Below are 18,065 nucleotides of genomic sequence, written 5' to 3'. Positions count from 1 at the left end.
ACGGCAACAGTTCCTTGCGGGCACGGGGGCAATACTTCCAGCTGCGCTTTCGTCAGTAATGGTGATGTCAATATCTAAAAACTGCAAGCTATTTCCCTTCGGGAGCTCATAGGTAAAATCTAAGCATCCAGCGTGATTTTAAAAATCAGCTAAAACTTCTTCCACGACCCGCTGGTAGGACAAAGATGATTGTTTCCTTAATACAATTAAAAAGTCGTCAACGTACCTAAAACTCTTCAAAACACTGCCGTCAACAAAAGCACCTGCCAAGGCTTTGTCAATACCCGCAAGAAAAATGTTGCACAGTATGGGTGCCACACACGAACCAATACATATTCCGTTCTTCTGCAAATAGACCCGATCCTGGAACGAGACAGTCGTGGAACCCAAGTAAATTTCTAAAGGTGTCAGGAAGTTATCTACTGAAATGCCCGCGGAATTTTGGAAGGCAATTGGGCCATTTTCCTCAATGCCGAGCGAAACAGCCGCCAGCAACTCTGGTTGTGGAACGGAGTAAAAAAGATCAACAACGTCAACTGAAAAGATATATCCGACGAACTCGTTGTTACTCAAAAATTCACTAATATCAAGGCTGTTCCTTACAAAGAACGGATCATCTACTACGAATGTTTTGAGCTGTTTCAAAAGATAGCGGCTAACCAGGTACTGCCAGGTGCCTCTTTCACTGACTATGCACCTAAAAGGGACAAGTTCTTTATGGGTTTTGGCGGTAAAAAATACATCCAAATTATTACTCTTTCAGTCACGAACACCGTTTGCGAGCTTAATCAAACCCAGCTCCTGACACAAAGAAAAGGCTTGACTTTTTACCTTCCCTGGTTTCAGTTTTGTCGCCTTGAAATTTCGGCGAATGGCCTCATTCGCTTTTTCACCGAACATGCCCGCCGGCATGGCGACGAACCCTCCTTCTTTGTCGGCCTGCATGAGCCGAAGGTCATTGTTCCGGAAAAAATTCACAACACGCTTCGTTGGCGATCGAGGACGGCGTCCTGATGAGGCTATCAACCCCATCCAAGAGGCATCTTACACACACACACACACACACACACACGCACGCACGCACGCGCACACACACACACACACACACACACACACACACACACACACACACACACACACACACACACACACGCACACGCACATACATACATACATACATACATACATACATACATACATACATACATACATACATACATACATACATACATACATACATACATACATACATACATACATACATACATACACACACACACACACACACACACACACACACACACACACACACACACACACACACACACATACATACATACATACATACATACATACATACATATAGAGAGAAGTGGGCACTTCTACAAAGACACTTTCATTTATCAACGTTTCGACCGCGGTGCGGTCTTCTTCAGGACTGTAGTGGTCTCGCGTCAGATGGGCGTTTTAAGTTTGTGAGCTCAAGAGGAGGGAGAAAGGAGTGTAACACGCAAATAGCAACAGTTCAAAAAATTGAAAAAAAATAAAAAATAAAGATGGGGTGCGGGGAGCAGACAGGTACAATATTGGGGGAGGAAGCAAAAAAATAGAAATAAAAGAAAAAAGGGGAAAAACTAGTATAGTAAGGAAGGGTGGCGTACAAAAGGAGATGGCGAAACGAGAGAAAGGGACAGGAAGACGGTGCGGGGGACATGGGCAGCACGGCAACCACAGGCTTACGAAAGCAAAACGTGCAAACAAAACTCAAACAAAATGCACTAACACAAAGGGCGCCGCTGCAGATGCGTGGCCAAAGAGGAGCCGCTGCGCAAATGGCACTGGCAGTGACGAACAGGCCAAACCAGGCGCCTTTTGGGGGTGTCACTTATTCCGGTGTGCCGAGGGCTTGAACGTTAAGGAAGGAGTGGGCTACGTTAACGAGCACATGTGTAAGAACTTACTCACGGGGTCTGGGTTTCACTGAACGGTGCACCACTCTCCCTGGGCGGGTCGTTGAACCGACCTCGCCGGGAATACTTGTTTGTAGGGAAGGAGGGCTGGGCTAGCTGTGTGCAAAGATTTCAAATTGTCGGAAAATGTAAGGAAAGAATGTCAAAAGCTTATCAATACTGCACGAGGCTGGATAGTGTAAGTAAGGAGGAGTATGATTGCCTATGATATACACTAGGAGTTATAAAAGGTATACCTGAGTTAGCCAATTAACGAGAAGTGTAGTATTATTTTGTTTGGAGGTCGTGAATAAAAGAAAGGGTACCAGGCTTTTCGTTAAGACCTTCTTGAATAGTATTAAACTTGTGGATAAAATAGGATTCACGTTGTTCACGTTCTCGCCTGTTTTTGAAGCCCCCTTGACTTGAATAATTGTTACTTTTAGTTGATCAAATGGGTGTCCTTCTGCGTTTACATGCTTGGATAGGGGAAGGTTTGGGAGAGACTTGGCGTGTGCGCGGTGATTGTTAAATCGAATGCGGAATGCAGTGTTTGTCTGTCCTATGTATTGCTGGTTACACACAGTGCATTCAAGAAGGTAAATTATGTTTGATGAGTCGCAGTCAAAGTTACCGTTGATTGAATGCTGAAAAACTGACCTCGTACTAGTTGCGGAACACGTAGTCTGCATGTGCTTGCAAACTTTGTAGCGACCTTTACCACAGGGCTGGCATCCATATTTTGGGGTTTTGTGTTCCTTGGAGTGGACTAGATGGTTCTGAATGTTTTTGGCACGCCTGTAAATCACGCGGGGTGCGCATGAAAATATTTCCGATAGTCATTGACTTTGCTGGAGAATGTTAAAGTGCTTATTAAGAATTCTGTTTATGTTCGGTGCGTTACTGTTAAAAGTGAGGATAAGGTTTGTAGTGTAATCATTTCGGTTATCTATTCGGTGCCCCTGGAGCATTTGACTACGGTTAAGATTTGAAGCTCTGCTTATGGCGTCATCAATAAGGGAACGTGGACAGCGCTGTGTTAAGAGCACGTTGCGCATGTGTTCGGAGTTTTCATGAAAGTCTAGGTCGTTAGAGCAGATTCTTCGAAAACGATGGCCCTGCGAATAAGGGATGCTGGTTTTGCAGTGACGGGGATGGGCGCTTTGAAAATGTAGATATTTTTGTGAGTCGGTTGGTTTTCTATAAACGGTTGTACGAACTGACCCCTTGTCCACCAGAATGTCAACATCAAGAAAATTGATTTGACTGGCTGAGTAGGTGTGCGTAAACTTTAAGTTTGGGTGCACGGAGTTGAAACTGTCAATGAAATGGATAAGTTGTTGTTCTGTGTTTGTCCATATTATGAAAATATCATCCAAATAGCGCTTGTAAAAGTACGGCTGAATTGGACAAGAAGAAAGAAATTTTGACTCTATATGATGCATGAAGATATTGGCATAATTTGGGGCCATTCTTGTTCCCATAGCAGTGCCACTTACTTGCAGATAATATTGAAGATCAAATTCGAAGTTATTATATTCTAAGACAATTTTGGCTAGCGTTCCTAACACGTTTGGGCTTGAATCTCCAAGCCCAAACGTGTTAGGAACACTAGCCCGGTGCTGCTGGGCCTTAAAGAAAAGATGCTGCGAATAAAGCCAACAATCATAGTTTTTTCTCCTACGCGCATCCAGTGATAGCAATCACATAATAGTGCGAGCCTGAAGTGCTCTCTGATCCCAGCCGCTGCAGTTGTTTATGGGTGGCGACGTTGCGATAGCAAAGGCGAGTACGACCACAACAGCTGCGTAGGAGTTTCGCACCTTAGTAACCGTAGGAGGAGATAATACGCACTAGGAAGGACGAAATCGTACCACCAGAACCGGCGAAAGAAGTACTGCCAGTCAAGCCCTCTGAGTCTTTGGCCGGCCTGTTAAGTGTATTGTGTTTTCGATTGCGCACAATAAATATTGTATTGTATATTATTGTGTCTATATTTTTCTTTCTAGATCCGCGGAGAATCGCACTACGGCCAGTCCTCCGGCACCGATTGTTGCACCACGAGAGTGGTTTATGAAATGATGCGTCACTGTGTTGGCACGGACTGCGGAACGGTGGATGCTTGGTTTCCCGTTCGCTTTTTTAGGATTTTGTGCTCTATGAGCGTCATGCTAACGGGTTTCCATTAGGCTGGCGAGGGGCGTCTGGTATGGAACCTCCACTCTTCGTTTCTTGCCTGCGCCGCCTGGTGCCGCATGGGTTGGTTAAATCGCGAATAGTATTAAGCATAACCTTTTCAAAAATGACCTCATCAACCTCTTCGCTCATGGTTCCTTAAATTTATTTATTTATTTAAATACCCTAAAGGCCCAAGTGGGCATAACATAGGGGGGGAGGGCATGAAAACAACACAATACAGATTATTGGCACACAGTAGTTAACAAATACAAAGAATAACTACATATACAAATTGCAAGTACACATCACTGCAGTCGCTGAAAGATACATAGGTTGAGCGTATAAGACTTAATGCTTCAACAATACTGAAAATATCACGGTGAATTTTGTAGGCCAAGGTGCGATGAAAGTTTTGTTTGGAAATGTGATAACTCAGTTTCAGAAATTATGTCAGCCGGTAACGAGTTTCACTCTGCCATAGATAATAGTAAGGGTGATGTTTGATATTTCAGTGTTCGTGCGAAGATGGGTTGCACTTTGTGGGAATGATCAGACCGGGATGAAACATGATGGGCAGGGGCGATGCGATCAGCTGTGAACGGGGAGCCATCGTAGTACAAGGAATGAAAAAACGATAAACGAGAGAACTTGCGTCGAGTGATAAGGTCGGGAATACTAATAGTTTGCTTCAATAATGACACACTTTCATACGGTGAGTATGAAGAAAGGATGAACCTCACAGCTTTATTTTGCACAGACTCAAGACGGTTAATTAATGAAACACTACTTGGACTCCATATTAAAGATGCATATTCTAAAGCTGACCTTATGAGTGTAGTATACGCGCGAAGCTTTGTCTCGGGGTTGGCAAGATATAGACGACATTTGATGAGTCCCAGTTTCTTAAATGCTTTGTTTGTGATGTGATTTATGTGGGTGTTCCAGCTTAAATCAGCACTGAGATAAACACCTAGGTACTTAAAACAATCCGTTCTTTCAACTGTATTCTCATTAATTGTGTAGACATTATAAGGTATATTAGTGCGCGTGGAAAAGGTCATCAACATTGTTTTTTTTATATTAATTTCCATCTGCCATAGCTTGCACCATTTATTTAGGCGCACTAAGTCGGTCTGTAGAATAACTGCATCAAGGGGGGTGACTATCCTTCTATAGATTACGCAGTCGTCAGCGAACAGTCGCACGTTAGATTATATGTTAGATGCTATGTCATTAATGTAAATTAAAAATAGTAATGGCCCTAAAACGGATCCCTGTGGGACTTCCGATATGACGCGTGAACTGCTCGATGAATACTCTTTAATTTTGACGCTTTGGGAGCGATTACTTAAGAATTCTCCGATCCAACGGGTGATATCGCGGTGCAGTTGTAGGTTGTTAATTTTCTTCATTAGTCTTATGTGGAGAACGCGATCGAAAGCTTTTGAAAAATCTATAAATATGGCATCAGTATATATTAATTCGTGTACCGATTCACGAAGATCTGTTAAGAGCTCAAATAGCTGTGTTTGACAGGACTTTTTTTGCCTAAAGCCATGCTGGTTAGCAATAAGCAAGTTATTGGCGTTTAGGTGGGCCATTATGTTTGAGTAGAGGATATGTTCAAGCAACTTGCAACAAATCGATGTTAGTGATATGGGGCGATAATTTTCCGGTGACGTGCTATCACCAGATTTGAAAACTGGGCTGACGTTTGCGGTTTTCCAGTCATCGGGAATGCATCCTGTATCTAAAGACTGCTGAAATATTAAAGTTAGTAAGGCAGCCGACACGTGCGCGGTAAGTTTAAGAAGTTTGGTATTGATACCGTCTGGACCAGGGCTACAATTAAGTGGAAGTCGCTCAATAGCTCGGGCAACACCAGCTGCGCTAATGATGATTGGTTCTGATGGATGAAGCACTAACGGTTGTTGAGGTTCACGGTAATTAAAAGGCACGGATTCGGTTGTAAAGGTGTCTGTAAAATGCTTGTTGAATAGGCCAGGCATTGCCTCTGGAGGTGTCACACGTCCGTCCGCATCTTTCAATACTGGTATCTCATGGCTGCCCTTAGGGTTTCTCACTTGCCAGAATTTTGCAGGGTTGGTTCTTAACAAGTCGGGTAAAGTGTGGTTAAAAAATTTGTTTTTAGCCTTCTTTATGGCGATTTTGGTCGCAGCAGATACGTCTTTGTACTGTTGCCAGGCGCTGTCAGAGTTGACTTCCTTAGCTCTACGGTACACTTTTTTCTTTTTGTTTAGACACTTCTTAACATCTTTTGTGAACCAGGGGGAGTCAGTTCTTGTTTTGATGTGTAATTTTGGGATGCAGGCATACTCGATTTCCTTCAACTTATCGCGAAATAACAACCAATTTTCGTTTGCCGTGCGAGTTACAAAGGTGGTTTGAAAAACATGGGCAAAGTCTCTTAGCATGCGGTTTATTTTTTCATGATCGCATTTCGGGTTGTTTAGGATGCATTTGGTCGTAATATGTTTGGCAGGAACGTACATGGGTACTAAACTGTGGACGAATCTGTGATCGCTTATCTCTTCGAGTACGTAGGTGCGGGAATGAGTAGGAAGGTTTGTAAATAACAGATCTAGAACGTGATCACCTCGGGTGAGCTCCTGTACCAGCTGAGTTAAATGAAACGCTGTCATTGTATCAAGCAGGCGGGAACATTCATGGCGATTCGATCCGGAAGTGACAGATGACGTTTTCCAGTTAATAGCGGAATAATTGAAGTCGCCTCTTAACAGTACAATGCTTTGGGGGTATGTAACGAAAATGTATTCTAGTGCATCCTGCAGGTGATCGACAAAATCGGGAAGACTGTTTGGAGGCCGGTAGCATGCACCTATGATATATGTGACACCTTTGAGCCGAACCATGACCCATAGCAGCTCAAGACACGTTTCAAAGGCGACGGGACATGGCTGATAATCGCTCCGTATGGCGATCATTACGCCTCCTCCCCTACCCTCTTTCCTGTCTTTTCGAAAAACAGTTAGGTCCACAGGAAGTGATAGTTCGCTGTTGGTAACGTCGGGCGTTAGCCATGTCTCGGTGCCAAGAATGATGTCTGGAGAGCACGTAAAAATTATGCCTTTCACGGTGTCAAGTTTGGGAACAATACTGCGGAAGTTTGCAAGAAGCACAGAAATTTCTCGAAGCTTGCCGGCTGACCACTTGCTTTGAGTTTACGGTCATTCAGGACTGCGCGCTTCTTGTTCGAGTATCAAGCAGGCGGGAACATTCATGGCGATTCGATCCGGAAGTGACAGATGACGTTTTCCAGTTAATAGCGGAATAATTGAAGTCGCCTCCTAACAGTACAATGCTTTGGGGGTATGTAACGAAAATGTATTCTAGTGCATCCTGCAGGTGATCGACAAAACCGGGAAGACTGTTTGGAGGCCGGTAGCATGCACCTATGATATATGTGACACCTTTGAGCCGAACCATGACCCATAGCAGCTCAAGACACGTTTCAAAGGCGACGGGACAGGGCTGATAATCGCTCCGTATGGCGATCATTACGCCTCCTCCCCTACCCTCTTTCCTGTCTTTTCGAAAAACAGTTAGGTCCACAGGAAGTGATAGTTCGCTGTTGGTAACGTCGGGCGTTAGCCATGTCTCGGTGCCAAGAATGATGTCTGGAGAGCACGTAAAAATTATGCCTTTCACGGTGTCAAGTTTGGGAACAATACTGCGGAAGTTTGCAAGAAGCACAGAAATTTCTCGAAGCTTGCCGGATGACCACTTGCTTTGAGTTTACGGTCATTCAGGACTGCGCGCTTCTTGTTCGAGTACCTTCACAACTTGTTCCAAAGCGGGGTCATATTTGTAGGTTGCACCACGCAACTGCAGCTTATTAAACCGATTAGTAAATACACTCCAGGAGACGATCTCCACGAGTGGAGAATCAGACCTGTGCCATTGCGTTCCCAGCTGTCTGTTTTGACATATTAAACTGACAATGGGGTCCAAACAAATCGTGTCTGAGGCGAGGTAAACAAAGAAATCCATCGTTTCCGCACGGCAAAAATTTCGATTCATCCAATTAATCCAGAATAACGGCCTGAGGGGCGAGTTGGTGCATCATGAAATGAACAGCTGCGCAAATCAGGACACAGACAAGAAAGAGACACGACATGCGCACTCTAACAACTGTTTATTCTATGGAAAGGTGGCATATTTAAACAGTTCCGCTCAAGCATGATACTCATCCCATTATCACTTCGAACCCAGCACGTGGTATGAAAAGCCGCTGCGTCAGGTTAACAGACTATATACTGCAGATTAAACAAATAGATATCTCTGATCAAAGGAATTAAAAAACGAATTAAAGGGGCCGTCTCTTAGCAAAAGCAGTGTCCAACTATCGTAGCAACAGCAGAGTCGTATAGGAAAAGCAAAAGCAGTCAGAAACCAAAAAAACAAAATATAAAAAGTAAAAAACCAATAACAATCGTAGCAAAATCAGAGTCAAAAAAATGAAGCAAAAGCAGTCAGAAAATAACGATAAAACCAATAAAAAAATTAACAACCCCCCTAAACAAACAGCAGACGGCCGCTAGAAATGCTAGGCTGAAAAGTAGCACAGAACAGGACGTCACAAAAAACTGTCTAGGAAGGAAACTTCATTTCTACGGAGGAATACCGAGGCGTCGCTGACACATGTGCTTCCTGTCTTTTTTATCATAAATGCCTCAAGTATTTCACGCGCCACCTGATCGCGACTCCTGCCCAGAATACTTATTTCGTTAAGCACCGGCTCACACTTGCAGTCTCTACAATGGGGAGGCAAATTTGACCCGCCTCCGCTTTCTAACGTTTTCTCATGCTCCCGTGCCCTGTCGTTAATGCAGTGACCCGTCTGGCCTATATAGACCCTTCCACATGTCAGTGGGATTTCATAAACCACTCCGACAGCACAGGATACGAATTGCTTGCCGTGCCTCTTTTCACACAGGGCTTTCTTCTTCTGGCCGATCCGCGAGCGTAACCCGCTCAGCTTTTTTGGCGCGGAGAAAACGACAGGAACGTCGAACCGGCCAGCAACCTTCTTCAAACTGTGCGCCACTCGGTGTATATAGGGGACGACTTGTGGTCTTCTTGATCCCGGCTTAGCAAGGGATTTTTTCTTCTTGCCTTTCATTTTTTGAAGGAGGGTCTCTGCTACGCTGCAAACGACAGAACACGGGAAGCCAGCCATTTGAAGCCTTTCGATCTGATGGTTGAAGCTAGCTTCAGCCATGTGAGCACTGGACTTCAGCAATGCAGACTCGAGGCAAAGAGAAGCGATAGCCCTTTTTACTGTCTTTGAGTGCGCTGATACGTACGGAAGCAGCTCCTTCTTTGCTCGGGGGGAATACATCCAACACACTCGCCCACCTGAAAACTTGATATTAATATCTATAAACTGCAAGCTGTTGTTGTCTGGTAGTTCGTGAGTAAAAGCCAGTCCTTTTCCTTGTTGTCTAAACGCGGATACGATTCTTTCCACTGTGCTGGGGAGCGTCAGTGCAGAGTTGGTAGATTTTAGTATCACCAAGAAGTCATCCACGTATCTAAAAATTCGCAAGACTGGGCCACTGTCGAGGGAAGAAGCTAAAGCACGGTGGTGTCTCTTTCTTGTCTGTGCCCTGATTTGCGCAGCCGTTCATTTCATCCAATTAATCATCCACTTTTTCCCGTTCGTTACCTGTCCCCAGTGGGTGTTACTTTACCAACTTCACCCTGGAAACCCAATTCTTTCTGCAGATGTACGGGTTTGAGCTGGGCTCCTGTCGTTTAACTCAGCACATTGCACACGAAGTCTCTCATTCCATTGACCCACTGTAGAGCCTGATAACATGGTCACATCTGAAGTGTCGATAACAGATAGTCTAGAGCTTTTTAAGCTCGCAGGAACAATGTCTTTCTTAACAACTTGGTTGGTCATTCTGGCTTGTCTCCTGCGAAGATCGCGGAACCAAACATCCTCTGAACGTACATCTCTTCACAACTTCTGATGGCGTTCACTGCGCTGCTCTGAAACCTGGTGAAATTTGTTGGCGTTTCATCATACAGTTGCGGCCATAGATAACTGCTATTTGGCGAAAATAATGAAGCGCCGACCAAAAGGTGTTGTCAAGATGGAAGGACGTTTCGACTTCCACGCGGAAGTCTTGTTCACTGATGAAAAAAATTCGCACACAAAGCTTAAGTACGTTGTGCTAATCGTCGCAGGCATCTAGCGTACGAGGGCGGTAGATTGCCGATGTTACGGTTGAGCGTCTGATCTGTTGTCTGGATAAACAGAGACTCCAGATATTGGCGTGACATCCAGTTTTTCTCACGGCCGATAATTTCCGCTTCTTCCCAAGCGATATCATGCTTCGTGTTTTCAACGTGTTCAGCCAGTGCGTTGGAACAAGCCTTCTTTTTCTTGACATCATTCTTGTGCTCATTCAGCCGTCTTTCAAAGTTTCCGCTTTCACCTATGTAGGAGTGATCGCAGTCTGAGCAGGGGATTTTATAAATTACTCCGGGAAACTTTTCCTTTTTTAGCTTGTCCTTTACGGACACCAACTCGTGACGAAGCTTGCACGCAGGCATGTGAGCTATATGCACATCGTAGGTGCGAAAAATGCGGGCCAATGACTCGCTCACGCCTGGCACATAGGGTATTGCAGCTCGGGCACGGCAAGGTAGGCGAACGGGCTGAGCTGGTCTCGTTGTCTGCTGTATTACAGCGTTCACAAAGTGCTGTGGGTAGCCACAATTGTTGAGCTCGCGTCGCACTTGGCGTATGTCAGAGGCTTTTTCTTCGGGTTTCGAGCATATTCTTTCCGCACGACGGACGAGGGTAGAAACGACGGAGCGCTTATGGCACGTAGGATGGACTGAATTAAAGTGAAGGTATTGGCCTGTGTGCGTGTCCTTTCTGTACACCTTGAACGATAGGCGGTCATCACGTCACTCCACCATGACGTCCAGAAAAGGAAGACGGCCAGAAATCTCCTCCTCGACGGTAAACTGGATGGAATCTTCCATGCTGTTCAAATGGTTCGTGAAAGCAGCCAAGGCATTCTTTTTGATTATGCAAAAGCAGTCATCAATGTACCGCAGGAAGACCTTCGGGCGCGGCTCGAACGAAGCCAAAGCGCGGCTTTCCAGTGCTTCCAACGTGAGGTTTGCGGTTGTGACCGAGAGAGATGCTCCCATGGCAGTGCCATGAACCTGCTTGTAGACAGTGCCCCGAAAGATGAAGTACGTGTTCTTCAAGCAAGACGCCTGCCGCCATGTCCACGGTTCGCGTCGCCGATGGCAGCCCCGCTGCCGTGATTGGAATGTGCACTGCGAGAGTCAGCATTGCCGGGCGTCATATACCCGTTCTGTTCACCGTCCTGACCCGGTGCCCTCAGGACATAATCCTTGGCCTTGACTTTTTAACCGCCCATCAACCCTTATTGACTGTTCCTCAGGCCTTCTTCGATTGGATCTGCCCCTGTGCAATGACGACTCCACCAGCTCACCTCGCCTTCAATCCACCGAGTTTGCATGCCTCCCGCCACAAACTGCTGTCTACATCCCTCTGTCGCCTTCTCCTCCCGTCCCTGATGGAGACTACGTCGCCTGCCCTATCACCGCTGTGATTCTGAATCGTAATGTCCTTTTTCCCCACACCATTGTCCACATCACCAACAACTGCACCTGCCTCCCTGTCCTCAACTTTAGCCTGTCCCCTCAGGTACTTCCGACCGGCATTTCCCTTGCTGATCTGTCCCCATTGACCGATTGCACAGTTTCTGTCCTGGCAACCCTCCCGTGAGGACTCTATTTCCCGGATGATCGCGGCTGATCTGCCCTCTGCTGATTCTACAGCTCTTCACAGCCTTTTGTCCTGCTACAGTGATATTTTTGACTTTGGGGACCGTCTCTTGGGTTAAACCTCTGTTGTCGCCCACCACATTGCCACCGGCGAAGCCCGCCCTATTCACGGACGGCCCTATAGGGTCTCCCTCGCAGAGCGCCGTGTTATTCAGGCGGAGGTGGACAAGATGCTGGCCCGCAACCTCATCGAGCCTTCGAGTAGTCTTTGGGCGTCCCCTGTAGTGCTTGTTAAAAAGAAAGATCAAACCTGGCGATTCTACGTCGATTACCGCCATCTGAATGCCGTCACAAAGAAAGACGTCTACCCTTTGCCCCGAATTGACGACGCTCTCGACTGCTTGCACGGCGCCAGTTACTTTTCCTCCATCGATCTTCGCTCAGGGTACTGGCAGATCGCTGTCGATGAACGGGATCGGGAGAAAACCGCATTTGTCACCCCGGACGGCCTGTACCAATTTAAAGTCATGCCTTTCGGCCTGTGCAATGCCCCTGCGACCTTCGAGTGCATGATGGACTCCCTCCTGTGCGGTTTTAAGTGGACGACATGCCTCTGCTACTTAGATGACGTGATTGTTTTTTCGACCACATTCCAAAGCCACCTGCATCGCCTTTCAGCCATCCTTGCCGTCTTCTGCCGCGCTGGTCTTCAGCTGAACTCGAAGAAATGTACATTCGGCCGCTGTCAGCTAAAGGTCCTTGGCCACTTGGTCGATTCTGCTGGGATCCAACCCGACCACGACAAAGTCCGCGCCGTGCGTTCATTTCCTACTCCGCGCTCCTCCGGTGATGTGCGCAGCTTTCTCGGCCTATGTTCCTATTTCCGCCGGTTCATCCCGAACTTTGCGGAAATAGCCCGACCTCTTACCACGCTCCTCAAGAAGGACATCCCGTTCTCTTGGGGACCCCCCCCCCCCCCCAAGCTGACGCCTTCAGAGCCCTTATCAGTGTCCTCACTGCTCCACCTGTGTTGGCGCACTTTGATCCTTCAGCCCCTACGGAACTTCGGACCGATGCGAGCGGCCATAGCATTGGTGCCCTACTTGCTCAGCGGCAACGCAACAAGCTTCGCGTTAATGCGTACGCCAGCCGTCTCCTTTCTGTGTCAGAGCGCAATTATTCTATCACCGAGCGGGAATGCCTCGCTCTGGTTCGGGCTATTGCAAAATTCCGCCCTTACTTGTTTGGGCACCCTTTCTCTGTTATCACGGATCACCACGCCTTATGCTGGCTTTCTTCGCTCAATGACCCTGCTGGCCGGCTGGGGCGCTGGGCTCTTCGCCTTCAAGAGTACGCATTTTGTGTCGTCCACAAGTCCGGCCGCTTGCACCAGGACGCGGATTTCTTGTCCCGTTACCCTGTCGATCCGCCTTCCTCCAACGAATGCAAGGCTGACGCCTGCGTCTTATCCATCTCGGCCTTCCGCAACATTGCGCAAGAACAGCGCTTGGATTCGTCGCTACGTTCCCTCATCGACCGCCTCACTGCCAACCGCTGTGATGCGTCCCTCGCCCCGTTTTTGCTCCATGAGAACGTCCTCTACCGGCGCAATATGCGGCCTGACGGCGCTGACCTCTTGCTCGTGGTCCCTCAACACCTGCGCAGCACCGTCCTTGAACAGCTTCATGACGTTCCCACGGCCGGTCATCTTGGAGTCTCCCGCACCTACGACAGCGTGCGCCGCCGCTTCTTTTGGCCCGGTCTATACCGTTCTGTCCGCCGTTATGTGGCCGCTTGCGAACTGTGCCAACGGCGGAAGACGCCCTCGGTTCTCCCTCCCGGGCACCTTCAGCCGTTCCCATCCCCGTAGACCCGTTTTCCCGCGTCGGCCTCGACCTGCTCGGCCGTTTTCCGGTGTCTGCTATGGGAAACAAATGGATCGCGGTCGCGACGGACTACTCCACGCGCTACGCTATTACTCGAGCGATCCCAACCAGCTGCGCAACTCATGTCGCTGATTTTCTCCTGCACGACGTCATACTCCACCACGGTGCTCCCCGTCACCTGCTCACCGATCGCGGTCGCTGCTTTCTTTCCAAAGTGGTCGCCGAACTCCTCCGCTCCTGCTCCGTCCGTCATCAATTCGCCACGGCCTACCATCCGCAGACGAACGGCCTCACTGAACGTCTGAACCGTACCCTCACCTACATGATTTCCATGTACGTCTCCGACCATCACCGCGACTGGGATATTAGCCTCCCATTTGTTACATTCGCCTGCAATTCTACGCGTCACGATACAGCCGGTTTCTCCCCTTTTTACCTTCTTTTTGGCCACGATCCTTTGCTGGTCTTCGACAGTGTACTGCCCCCCACCGCATCCACGAGTTCTTACGCTCGGGACGCCATCGCTCGCGCCGACGCTGCCCGTCTTGTCGCCCGCCAGCGGCTGTCGGCCTCCCAAGTCAATCAGAAACGACGTCATGACTGTCGCCGTCGTGAAGTCACCTACTGTCCTGGCTCCCTTGTGTTACTCTGGATCCCTTCCCGCCGTGTGGGCCTTTGTGAAAAACTGCTTCCCCGATATACAGGCCCTTATCGGGTCGTACGTCCGGTGACCGCGGTGACGTACGAGATCACCCCGCTACATCCGCCATCTCCGGCCGCTGCACCCCGCACCGACATCGTCCATGTGTCCCGCCTCAAACCTTACAACTCGCCGTCTAGCTGGCCGTGAGGGGGGGGGGGGGGTCATGCTACGGACGCTGGGAGGACGACGAAGTGGTTGGTTACGAAGACGACGCTGAGGTGCGCGCTTGTGTGCTGAGAGTCTACTCCAAGCCAACGGTTCCTTGCGTAGCAGGTTACCTCTGCTATTTCTACTGCTGCTTCTAGCCGCCACGTATCAATATATATATACAAGCGTTTTCTGGACGATATCTTCCTCATCTGGCCTCACGATGAAGCTAGCCTATTAACATTTATAGGAAACTACAACAAATTTCACCCATCGATATCGTTCACCCACAGCATCTCCAAAACATAAACTTCTTGGACGTGACAATACAGAAAAAAGGAAACGTACTTAAGACAACGCTCTACAGAAAGCCCACCGACCGCCCGCAGTATCTACATTTTAAGAGCAGCCACCCGCACCACTGCAAGACGAGCATACCTTACTTTCAGGCTCATAGATACCGACGGATATGCTCTGAGCTCGATGACTTTGACCGCCATGCTGAACAACTAAAGACAAATCTCTTACTGAAAAAATATCCCGCTTCCATCGTGGAAGACGCTATTCGGAAAGCTAGCGGTCTAGACAGAAATAAAATACTGAGTCCCCAAAAATTCCTGCAAGGTGAAAGGCAAACCAACCTCGTTCTCACACATTCATCAAACATGCCACGCGTGAACAATATCCTCTTAACACATTTAAACATTATCGAGCAAAGCAGTCGCCTTTCCCGCATTTTTAAGCAGCCCCCAAGAGCGGTATACCGGCGCGGCAAGAACCTCAAGGACATTTTAGTTAAATCCAGAACATCGCGCAATGCTAACCCAAACCCCTGGTGTCAACCCTGTCGAAAACCACGCTGCAAGGTTTGCTGTCACATGCTGACAACAGGAATTGCAAAAGGTACCTTCTCTGACTTTACTTTCACAATCAAAGAAACTCTAAATTGCGACAGTGCAAATGTGGTCTACATGCTTCACTGCAGCGTGTGCGGCATGCTGTACATCGGGCGGACAGAAACTCCGTTCAGGTTGCGATTCAACAACCACAAGGCCCACATTCACACACTGCCAGACCTACCCTTTTCTAAGCACCTATGTCTGCCACAGCACTCATTTGAAAGCATCCGGGTCGTCCTCCTACAGTGGGGTTTTCAAACCGGCCGCCAAAGCGAACAAAGGGAATCGTATTTCATACATAAATTTCGGACATTAACCCACGGCATTAATAAGAACTTGGGCAATTTTGCCTTCCTCAAAAACCATTCCAATTGAGAAAGAAGCTCCCGTCTGTTATTTTCCATTTGTTTTCCTTTTATCTTGCTCACCATGCGCCCCCCCCCCCCCCCCCCCTCTTCTTTACTCCATGCCGGTTTCCCCTTTTCCTCCTTGTCCTCCTACCCCCTTCTCGAAATTGTCAGCGGTGGGACGCGCGGCGCAGGCGCCCTCTGACGAACGGCCGGTGGTTGCTGTCTGCAGCGGCTTGTTGCGGGATCGGGTTTCCACACGGTGTCTGGACGACTGCTTTTCCGCCGCTGGGGCGGCGTGTGCCGCCCTCCTAACGGTTATTGGTGCCTCTTGAACAAGGCGAAATGATGCGGTCTTGACAGCTGACAGTAAATTACATTACAAGAGTTCTTAACATCTGCACCGCTGGGGAGCGGGTCATGCTATGTGCGCCTTTGTGTTTTGTTTCAGTGTATTCTGGTGTTTTCCTTTTTGTTCTTTTCTTGTTTTCCCTGTTTTCGTTATTTTCCCCTTGTGCTCGAACTTCTAGCTTCCACAGAAGGAAACCTTTCTTGCTTAAGTCTTCTCGGCGAAAATCCAACCCCCTCAGCCTCTGCTGCATGTGTCAACTCTGTATTTTAACTAGCTTTTTTAACTTGTTTCACATCCGTTCTCCTTTCCCCTTAGTGGACGCCGACACAGAGAGAGAGAGAGAGAAAGTGCCTCCTCTCCCTCTGCATTTAGGACCGTAAATGCGCACGTCTGTGTATTCATTCGACTTAACCCTGATGAAGGACGGTCCACCCTCTGAAACTGTTGGTGAATAAACCTAGATAATCGAACCAGTTGTGACCTTTTCACTGTGCAAATTTTCACTGGCCCGTTGAGCAACCCTGACAGCTTCCACACAAACACACACACACACTCACACTCACACTCACACTCACACTCACACTCACACTCACACACACACACACACACACACACACACACACACACACACACACACACACACACACACACACACACACACACACACACACACACACACACACACACACACACACACACACACACATACATACATACATAACCAATAATAAATATATGGCTAAATGAAGCGTTTCACAACTGCATTTTGCATCTAGCAACCAAATACGTTTATATATATATATATATATATATATATATATATATATATATATATATATATATATATATATATATATATATATATATGATATACTGCATACTATTGTAGGCACTATATTGTATGTACGTTGTAAGGTATGCCCTCATATGACCACTACCATATTGGCAAGAAGAACTGCGTCAGACTTTTACTGTAAAATAAAAGGGAGTTTCACTTGCGACAGCAGTAATGTTATCTATCTGCTCGAATGCAGTGTGTGTAAGCTGCAGTACATCGGACCGACTGAACTGTATACCCTTCAGGTTCTGATTCAACAGCCACCAATCACATGCCAAAACCCTTCCTAGTCTTCCGCTCTCAAGACATGTCGCAACTCCCGGCCACTCATTTGATAACATTACAGCCACAATACTTGAATCTTGCTTCAAATCTCACCATGATAGAGAAGTATGAGAATCTTTCCTAATTTTCAAATTCAGAGCACTTATGGCGAAAATAACGAAGCGCCGACCAAAAGGTGTTGTCAAGATGGAAGGACGTTTCGACTTCCACACGGAAGTCTTGTTCACTGATGGAAAAATTCTTTCTACCCTTGTCCGTCGTGCGGAAAGAGTATGCTCGAAACCCGAAGAAAAAGCCTCTGACATACGCCAAGTGCGACGCGAGCTCAACAATTGTGGCTACCCACAGCACTTCGTGAACGCTGTAATACAGCAGACAACGAGAGCCCGTTCGCCTACCTTGCCGTGACCGAGCTGCAATACCCTATGTTCCAGGCGTGAGCGAGTCGTTGGCCCGCGTTTTTCGCACCTACGATGTGCATATAGCTCACGTGCCTGCGTGCAAGCTTCGTCACGAGTTGGTGTCCGTAAAGGACAAGCTAAAAAAGGAAAAGTTTCCCGGAGTAATTTATAAAATCCCCTGCTCAGACTGCGATCACTCCTACATAGGTGAAAGCGGAAACTTTGAAAGACGGCTGAATGAGCACAAGAATAATGTCAA

General features: G+C 47.5%; 1 protein-coding gene across 9 annotated transcripts in view; it reads left to right on the top strand.

Moving 5' to 3' along the window:
* The window catches only part of LOC144127825 (acid phosphatase type 7-like), a 160,194-nt gene that overhangs the window by 92,284 nt on the left and 49,845 nt on the right, over positions 1-18,065 (top strand). Inside the window, exon 9 of one of the 9 annotated variants that reach the window (XM_077660779.1) lies at positions 3,959-16,972. The exons of the other annotated variants lie outside the window; for them this stretch is intronic. Coding sequence (XP_077516905.1) covers positions 3,959-4,138 — 180 coding nt within the window. The 3' untranslated portion in view covers positions 4,139-16,972. Of the gene's footprint in view, positions 1-3,958; positions 16,973-18,065 lie in introns of those variants that run through there. 9 annotated transcript variants of the gene reach the window in all.

This window comes from Amblyomma americanum, chromosome 4 (genome assembly GCF_052857255.1).
Source record: "Amblyomma americanum isolate KBUSLIRL-KWMA chromosome 4, ASM5285725v1, whole genome shotgun sequence".
Classification (NCBI taxonomy): Eukaryota; Metazoa; Arthropoda; class Arachnida; order Ixodida; family Ixodidae; genus Amblyomma; species Amblyomma americanum.
Note: the sequence above shows the minus strand (reverse complement) of the source record. Positions and strands in the feature narration are given on the sequence as shown.